General features: G+C 33.6%; 1 protein-coding gene across 1 annotated transcript; it reads left to right on the plus strand.

Annotated features, from left to right (window-relative positions):
* The first annotated feature begins 169 nt into the window (after positions 1 to 169).
* On the plus strand, positions 170 to 8,753 carry LOC117103082 (dolichyl-diphosphooligosaccharide--protein glycosyltransferase subunit STT3A-like). The gene is made up of 10 exons (XM_033243577.1): positions 170 to 322; positions 1,844 to 1,973; positions 2,125 to 2,307; positions 2,764 to 2,909; positions 3,482 to 3,679; positions 4,280 to 4,471; positions 5,362 to 5,487; positions 5,860 to 5,962; positions 6,220 to 6,408; positions 7,652 to 8,753. Exons 2-10 carry the CDS (start codon positions 1,865 to 1,867, stop codon positions 7,795 to 7,797), a joined length of 1,392 nt encoding a protein of 463 aa, XP_033099468.1. The 5' UTR covers positions 170 to 322; positions 1,844 to 1,864; the 3' UTR covers positions 7,798 to 8,753.
* The last annotated feature ends 219 nt before the right edge of the window (positions 8,754 to 8,972 follow it).

The following is an 8,972-nucleotide window of genomic DNA, read 5'->3' on the forward strand; positions in this document are numbered from 1 at the left end:
ATTTAAATATTCATTAAAAAATACTAATTAATCACTAAAAACTGTTCTCATAGACAGTGAACATACTTTTTTTCAACATTTATTATAATTCGTATTCGGACATAAAATTGTCGGAACAAATCGTAATGTTCGGCTACCCTCGATACGTTATTATTCGTCTATAAAAAAAGATAGATCGTTTTCTTTCGGAAACCTTCGGATTTACAATGGCTGCCCCCTGGTTGACACATCGCTAGTGCTGCACTGGGAATCGGCAGTGAATTCCAACCGTTCCGTTACCGACCGTACGTACGTGTATTCCTTTGCACTGGAGCCTTGGATGGTAATGGTCTTTTTTGTGTTTTCAGCTTTGTAAAAGTATATTGTATTAATGAATAATTTCTATACGTTTATTAAAAATGTATTTATGTTAAACTTAGATACTTAAGTATAATTTGCTTTCTACTTTCTTTTGATTGCAGTCTTAATTAAGCCCTAAAAATTATTATTCTTCTGTCAGACCGGCGAGCCCTCGGGTAGGCTAGGCCTAGCGTAGGCATGGGCCAGGCACTGTAGGTAGACATATGTTTGACCTAGCCAGGCTCAGGGACCTAGGCCCAGCCTAGACTGGCTTTATATTAATGCTCAGACGTGTTTTGTATGTAACGATTATAGGCCATGGCCACATTTTCTTCCTTTCTGGTCTGTGTGGTTTTAAAACTGAAAAAAGTAAACTTTGTTTCTTACTCTTAGCTAGTTAGGCTAGGGCCTAGGCCTACTCCTAGACCAGCTAGGCCCTAGGCCTATAATAATAATAATAATAATAGGCTTACAGTATGTATCATCTTTCCATCAAAGTGAGGAAAACTCCTTTGTTCAGTATGCCCCTAGGCTAGGCCCTATGGCTAGAGGACCTCTAGGTAGGTACAAGGGATCGGTACAAGGTAGGTTAGTGCACCCACCCTCCTACTAAATATCATTAAAATATTATACATTTTGTTTGAACGATAGACATTTTACTGGCTTAATATCCACTGAAAAGAAAATTATTTAAAGTAATTATGATAGCATTTGTGTTTAAGGAGGAAGACAAAATCATTGGCTGAGAAATTGCAAATGACTCCACATTAATGAATTTAAAGTATAAGGTTTTTTATTGCTTATTACATTATTCATCACTTTTGTTGCTTATATGTGAACACAATATTTTCTTGAACCTCTTTTTGGGTCCGTGCAAGGTGCAGACCGCAGAGCCTCACTGCTGTTCTTCTTCTTGTTCTTGTACCCAAAACTTTAAAAGCGCCCAGCGTCGCCAGTTGTGAACGGACATACAGGAAATTTTGTACACATAAACTAGAGGTGATTTCCAACAAACGTTTTTTTAATTTGGACCCCTGAGATCCCCCTACACTTACAAAACAAAACGGGTTTCAGCAAGGATTGTACATTACTTCCATTACCACTAATAGGGCATGTCGCATGGATGGCGCAGTTGGTTAAGGATGTGTTTTAAATAACTTAAGGTTGTGTCTTGGTATTAATTTTTTTTTTTCCAATTTTAAGAAATTTTATTTTTTTCAATTTTAAGATACAGTATTTTAATTTTGTACAAGTGAACATGCTTAATGTACAGATAAGCATCCTAATTATTTAAAAATTTCAATCCTATTAGCTCTTCCAAAAAACCCAATATAATAACTTGCGCCTGTACCGTATTAAGCGTGGAGGAATGCGCGGACTGGTGAGCAGTCGCTCTTGTTTCCTACAGATACTTTAAAAAAGGAAAAAGGGCTGAGATTCACCACAAACCTATGTATGAAATTGTACCAGATTCATGTGTTTTTTTTTTTATCTTTTTTAATAGATTGACAAATAAAGCTTTAAAATGGCTGTTGGAACAGGTTACAAGCCCCCAGGTTTCTTAGGACGGATGGCCTATGAGAAACAAGAAACTCTCTTGAAGTTGTTCATTCTTGTTTCTTGTATGATTTTATGTAAGTTGCCCATTTTTCATAAACTGAAATCATTTTACACACTTATTGATATTAAACAATATTATATACCATTATCTTATGATTAATTTATTGATTGGTTGATAAGTCACAATTTAACAATTTATTATAATAATTAATGTATCATTTTTAGCTTTTTCAACTCGTCTGTTTTCTGTATTGCGGTTTGAAAGTGTGATTCACGAGTTTGATCCATACTTTAACTATCGAACAACGCGATTTCTTGCCGAGAAAGGATTCTACAGCTTTCATAATTGGTTTGATGATCGGGCATGGTATCCTCTTGGACGTATTATTGGAGGAACTATATATCCAGGTATGATAAAGTGTTCAAATGTTTGAGTAGATTAAATTTTACAGAGACCGTTTTTAATCAGCGTCACCATTCATGGCTAAATCTTTAAGCTGTTTGCTATGGTGACTTGGTTTTTCATTCTTGAAAGAATTTTCTCTGCTAAAATATCCAAGTGGCTTATGTAGTAAATTAAAAATAGATACTTGCTTTTCTTGGGCTGTTCACACCAGATATTTTTTTAAATTATCCCAGCATCCTGGCTTGTCCAGTGTAAACTCTACTTTAGTTGTGAGAAAAATCCTACCGTTTGAAGGATTTAAACCAGGATATCTAGATTGTAAGATGAGCATCTGAACCACCAAACCACTATCAGACTTTTTAAATCAGTCAATATCAAATGACTTTAATTGTTGATGAAAAATATCTTTTTAATTAAAATCACATTTTTGTTTACGTATCAAATTGTTTCTCTTTTAGGGTTGATGGTGACCTCCGCTGTGATTTACCACATTCTAAATTTCTTCCACATTACTATTGAGGTTCGCAATGTCTGTGTGTTCTTGGCCCCTTTCTTTTCCTCCCTCACAACTTTGGTAACATATCATCTTACCAAAGAACTCAAAGTAAGTTATTGTTTCAAGTAGTATCTTTCATGCCAATATTGGCTTGATAATGTTTGTGGAATTATTTTATTTTTAATACAATATTGTCTCAACTTGTTGAGATACAGTACCTCTACAGTTGATATGACGTATAAAATTTGTATACATATATTATATTTGTCAGATTTTTCATATTTTATTGTACTTTTGTAGTTGAATCAAACTCTGAAAATTCGACATGATTGGATATTTTATTTCATTGAAAAAAGCTATAAATTATATAAAGATATTGATAACCAAAATTATAATTCTAAACTACAACATTTATTTATCACAGTTATTTGTTTAAAGCAAAACACTGCATACTAAATACAACAGTTATAAACACAACTGAAAAAAAACCATTATTAAACTTAAGCTTAATTTTACAACATTTACGGTACACAAGATTATTTTATAACAACATTGTTATAATTATATTGGATATTTTTTAGAGTTAAAGAATTTCAAGGTGTTTTATGTTTGTTTTGTTGAGCACCTAAAGGGTTACAACATTATATTGCATTGGTGTATTTTTGTTTCATTTTTTTCAGGACACCAGTGCTGGACTTGTAGCAGCAGCTATGATCTCCATCGTGCCTGGATACATTTCCCGTTCAGTAGCAGGCTCTTACGATAATGAAGGAATTGCCATTTTTTGTATGCTCTTAACATACACCCTCTGGATCAAGTCTGTCAAAACTGGCTCCATTTTCTGGGCTAGCCTGTGTGCTATTGCATACTTTTATATGGTAGGTTGAGCTGTCATATTCTGCTGTTCAGCCTGATGTGTTGTCAAGCTATTGCCAAAATGAATCATATCATTTTCCCATGCACAAATTGTGTTGTAGTATTATTACTATTTATTAATCTCTGCAATTTAGAAATGAATCCAATTCCATTATCACCAAAAGCTTGGTGGTGTAGTGGTGCGTTACCGGACTAGTGACTGGAGGTCATGGGTTTAGTTCCCCTAGTAGTTGGGGACATTTTAAGTATTCAGTGTGATAACGGTTGCAACTTACTGTCGCAAGGTGTAAGATATTGTTGAAGGTTAAAGGTTATATATTTATAGTGCACAAAATACAATGGTCACTGTGCGCAAAAAACAAGTGAGCAGAACAGAGTTTAATATGTACAACATTATCCAATTGAGATTGATTGATATACAATGCAATGTATACAACAAAGGCTTAAAATCTACTAGTAGTTAAAATTTAGTAATGCAGTTTGGCTGGCATTTATTGTATGCGTAAATAATAATATACGATGGTGATCCTTACCTAAGCTAGCACCTTCCATTATGATTTTCATTGACTCTTGGTTAATACTAAACGTGTGTTTATCTACAGGTATCATCATGGGGTGGATATGTTTTCCTTGTCAATTTGATCCCTATGCATGTGCTAGCCTTGATGGTCACTGGTCGCTTCTCTCATCGTATCTATTTGGCCTACTGTGCCTTCTACTGCCTTGGAACTATCCTGTCAATGCAGATTTCCTTTGTTGGATTCCAGCCCGTCCAGTCCAGTGAACACATGGCTGTAAGTATAAAAAGAAAACCAGGATATATCACTGCTGATTGAGTTGAGTTTATTTCTTCTAGACGTATGCCCATATATAGTCAAGATGTGCCTATATATGTTCATGATGTGATGTCATCATGACCATATTTTGGCATGTGTGCACAGGGCTTTTACTTTTAAAAATTATGTGTGCTCAAAGTTATGTGAGTTACTGTAACATTGTCTGAGCCAATACATATTTATCCAATATCAAAAAACTGCAAATTCTCAAAATGAAGGCTATCAGGATCATAGATGGTGTCCCACCACGGTCTCATTCTTCCCATTTATTTGCCAAATTGAATCTCCTGAAACTCACTGACATTAATCTTGTCCAGCAAGGTAAATTTATTTTTTCTGCTATGCATTCTGTCCTTCCCAAAAATTTATGCAATATGTTTGTTCCCAATTACTCTATTCATAATTACCCCACTCGATCTAGAAATCATATTCACATACCTACCTACAAAACTAATTATTTTAAACATAATATTAAATACTCAGGCCCCACAATGATGAACAATCTCCCACCCCCAATTCTAAACATTGATTCTCTAAGAATATTTTCAAAAAAATTGAAACTTCACCTAATGTCGTTCTATTAAATTAATATTTGCGGTCAGATTTGATATGTTCTGCTTTTGCATTAACTTCAGTTGTTTGTTTGTTTGTTTATTCATTTATTTTTTTTTTTCTCCTTTTTTTTTGTTTTTTTGGCTCTTCATTTTTTGTCTGTATTGATTTTTTTTTTCTTTTTCAGGCATGCCCATCACAAGATCTTTATCTTCTCGGGATCATGCCTTCTTCCATAGTTTACATTTTTCTTAGTTTACGTTTTTTCTTTGTGTAATTTATACCAATGACATCATATTTTTCAGGATGCAAAGATCATGTCTTGGTGGGATTATGGCTATCAGATAACAGCTATGGCAAATCGTACCATCTTAGTAGACAACAATACCTGGAATAATACACATATTTCTAGAGTTGGACAGGTAAGTTGTATATATATATATATATATATATATATATATTTTTTTTTTTTAATTTGACATTTTAAATTCTTTTTGGCAACGCAGTAAACACCACAAGTGAACAAAAGTAAGAAGAAAGCCATAAATGATAATGAAAATTATAATGACAAATTCACAATGATTTTTTGAGTTAGCAAACAGTTTAAAGACATTGTCATTTGCTGGATATTGCTAATGTTGTCATATTACAGCCATATTTGGGTTTTTTCACATAAAACTTGGTATTATGATCAAAGAACATGTTTTTATGAAAAATAAAAATAAAACTAAAAGTAGAACAAATTGTTTTCATGTATGTAATCAAATGCACTGATTGATAATATTGTTTTTTAGGCAATGGCATCACCAGAGGACAAAGCCTATGAAATTATGAGGGAGTTGGATGTTGACTATGTATTGGTAATATTTGGTGGATTGACTGGTTATTCCTCAGATGGTAAGTATCAACATCGTCATCATTTTCATTGTTGTCATCATCGTCGTCATCTTCATTATCATCATAATTGAGATGATCTATCTCTATGTGGTGCATTGCAGGCATTTATTCTTATCCTCTTCATCGTCATGATAGTCATTGTTGTCCTCATCATCATCATCATCATCATCATAAATGATAATTTTTTGGAATTATTGTAATAGTCCAAGCATTTTATACCCAGTTCAACATATTGGTAATAATTCGGTTGTTTTCAGATATTAACAAGTTCCTTTGGATGGTTCGTATTGGTGGCAGCACTGACAGAGGTGCCCATATCAAAGAGAATGATTACTACACACCACAGGGGGAATTCCGAATCGATAAAGAAGGTTCTCCGACACTCCTTAACTGCCTTATGTATAAGATGTGTTATTATAGATTTGGAGAAGTGTACACTGAAGGAAGTAAGTATCTGTCATCATTGTTTTGCTATATGCCATTTGTCTCTTTTTACCAATCCCTTCATTAGATAACTTTACTACTGTTGTCACACTAAATCAATATACTGTATAATATAAAATTGTATTTTGCTCTGGAAATAAATCTTTTGATTTTTGATTTTTTGATTTTTTTGATTTAGGGGGTTTATCCCAGATATCAACATTATGACTTGTATTCTCAATTTTGGTTTTTTGTTTTTGTTTTTTCTATCCATTTTTGTGATGTTGAGCTAATATTATAAATCAACTCAATTTTTTTACCTTTAATATCTTCTGTATGGTGGAGTTTTAAAAGGTGATATATCATGTATATGGAAGTCGTGTTGTAGAAGTAAGGTTCTGTGTCTTTGATACAAAGGATTCGAGTTGGAGCTTTTTATTTCACCTTGGACAAGGCATTTGAGAGTTAAAATTGTACCTACTAAGGCCAACTTATTCAGTGCCGTATGATGCATCCCAACGCGATTTATCATTTCCGTGCGAGTTAAAATCAGACACAGTGAGACAACAAGAGACGGCATTGTGGACAGTCCTGTTGTAGATGTTTAATTTTTTACAATTTAAAGCAATCGCCAATAATATGTGAACTCTTACCACGGAATAAGACACATCGTTAGTGAAATCATATTGACTGACATATTCACAAGAATAGGTCAAAGTCAAAAATTTTTACCAAATTTTAATTTTAATGTTTTTGAATAACTTGATACTTATATTTTATGGTTGTATACTTTTTAAGTGAATTTTCTTACTAAAACAGTTTTCTCTGCACATATTCTGTAATTTGTACAGGTTACTTTTTCTTTGAGGCTGACTTTCTCAAAATGTTGTACCCCTAAACTTTAAATGCTCACATCTCTGGATCTTCTTATCCTAGGGAAGCCATTCAGAGACCAAATTTAAGCTTATAATGTGATCTACCTTAATATAATATAAACTCAATTTTTGATTTTTTGTTAACCATGTGACATATTTTGTGGTGAGACCTCACAAATATCGCGTCAAGCTTCATGAAGCATGACTGGTATATCATAGGATAAACCCTAAATGGCACCCTCAAGTTAACCACGAAATGTTCTACATAATTCATACCTGACTTGCATATATACCGTATATAAAATACCAACATTCTATGTGCTAATCAAATTGTTAACCTATAATTATGTTTTGGGGGAAAAATTAATTCACATCATTATTCTGATTTCAGGTAAACCAACAGGCTACGATCGTGTCCGGAATGCAGAGATTGGAAACAAAGATTTTGAGTTGGATGTCTTGGAGGAGGCTTATACTACAGAGCATTGGCTTGTTAGAATTTACCAAGTTAAAGATTTAGAAAATCGTGGCGTTTAGGCTTCCATTTTTTAATTTTTTTGAATATTATTTGAACTTTAAACAATTTGTTTTTATCCGAGTTTTATCAGACATGATAAAATTGATGATAAGCATTTGTTTCTTTTTTCTTTAATCTTGTAATAAATTGTTTGGACCTCAACAGCAAATTATTTTACATATTTTTCAAATGAATATGGAGGTAAACCATTTGTTGGTCTTCAGGTATTAAAGTATCAGTTTGTGTCACACCTACATTGGTCATTCTCACCTTAATATTTAATTTTTGATTTCTTAACTTACCTTTATTTTTCCTTTATATTCTATAAATCAGATATAAAATATTTTAATTCTACTCAAGTTTAAATTTCTGTTTCAATTAAACAGAGACTAAATCATGATGCTCAGCTAATACATTTTTATTGCATCTCAAGTTCTTTTAAGCCTGGCGCACACTGGCATACAGTACATAATTCCAAATAGTTACGGCTGCATTAGTAATGGTAGTCAAAAGAGTGCCCTCTATATGAGTGCTGCAATTGGGGTCTTTTTAGGGTTCCCCCTAGCACATGTGATGTCTATGTTGTGATGACAAATACTGTATGTACAGTGTATGTCGCACAATTCCAATATTTATATTTGTAACAGATATCGCAAGAGAATTCCCTCCCAGAAAGCACGCAGCTTTTTCCTCTATAGTGGGAAAATATTCACTGTAAATTGATCGGTGTATATGTAAGATCATTTGACTGTAACACGACGATGCATCGCTTAATGATGATCCACTCAAACTGTATTCAGCAGATTGTTGTACCTTCGGGCTAGCACTCTAGTTTAGCACGGACAAATTTACTCAGCCGATGGTGGGCCGGTAGTATTTTGATGCATTGTGTACTGGGCTATATCCTTTCATGCTTTGAAGATGTATGAAATTAAATATGTGATGTATTCTGGTGTGAATAAATCATGTTCTGTAATTGAGTTTCTTTGCATTTTTTCTGACGCTTTGTGTTCTTTAAAGATACATTTCCTGTGTTGAGCTTATAAACTGGAAAAATACAATTCAATATTTTAATGCTTTTCTTTATGGAAGCAAAGCTCAGTGCAGTGCTTATTCGAGAGCGGCGCTTATTAAAGAAATGTTGGTGTGGTGCTTTCCATGCCTATCGCACCTATCATAGGCCCTACATCATCGT

The sequence above is a fragment of the Anneissia japonica genome, unplaced genomic scaffold (assembly GCF_011630105.1).
Source record: "Anneissia japonica isolate Jap-2015-1 unplaced genomic scaffold, ASM1163010v1 scaffold284975_len822289_cov185, whole genome shotgun sequence".
NCBI lineage: Eukaryota > Metazoa > Echinodermata > Crinoidea > Comatulida > Comatulidae > Anneissia > Anneissia japonica.

Excerpts from the sequence above, each read along its gene's own strand:
- LOC117103082 (XM_033243577.1), top strand. The coding sequence starts at position 1,865 with ATGGCTGTTGGAACAGGTTACAAGCCCCCAGGTTTCTTAGGACGGATG. Across the intron at positions 2,910-3,481 it reads ATCTTACCAAAGAACTCAAA|GACACCAGTGCTGGACTTGT; the intron begins GTAAGTTATTGT and ends CATTTTTTTCAG. Across the intron at positions 3,680-4,279 it reads CTATTGCATACTTTTATATG|GTATCATCATGGGGTGGATA; the intron begins GTAGGTTGAGCT and ends GTTTATCTACAG.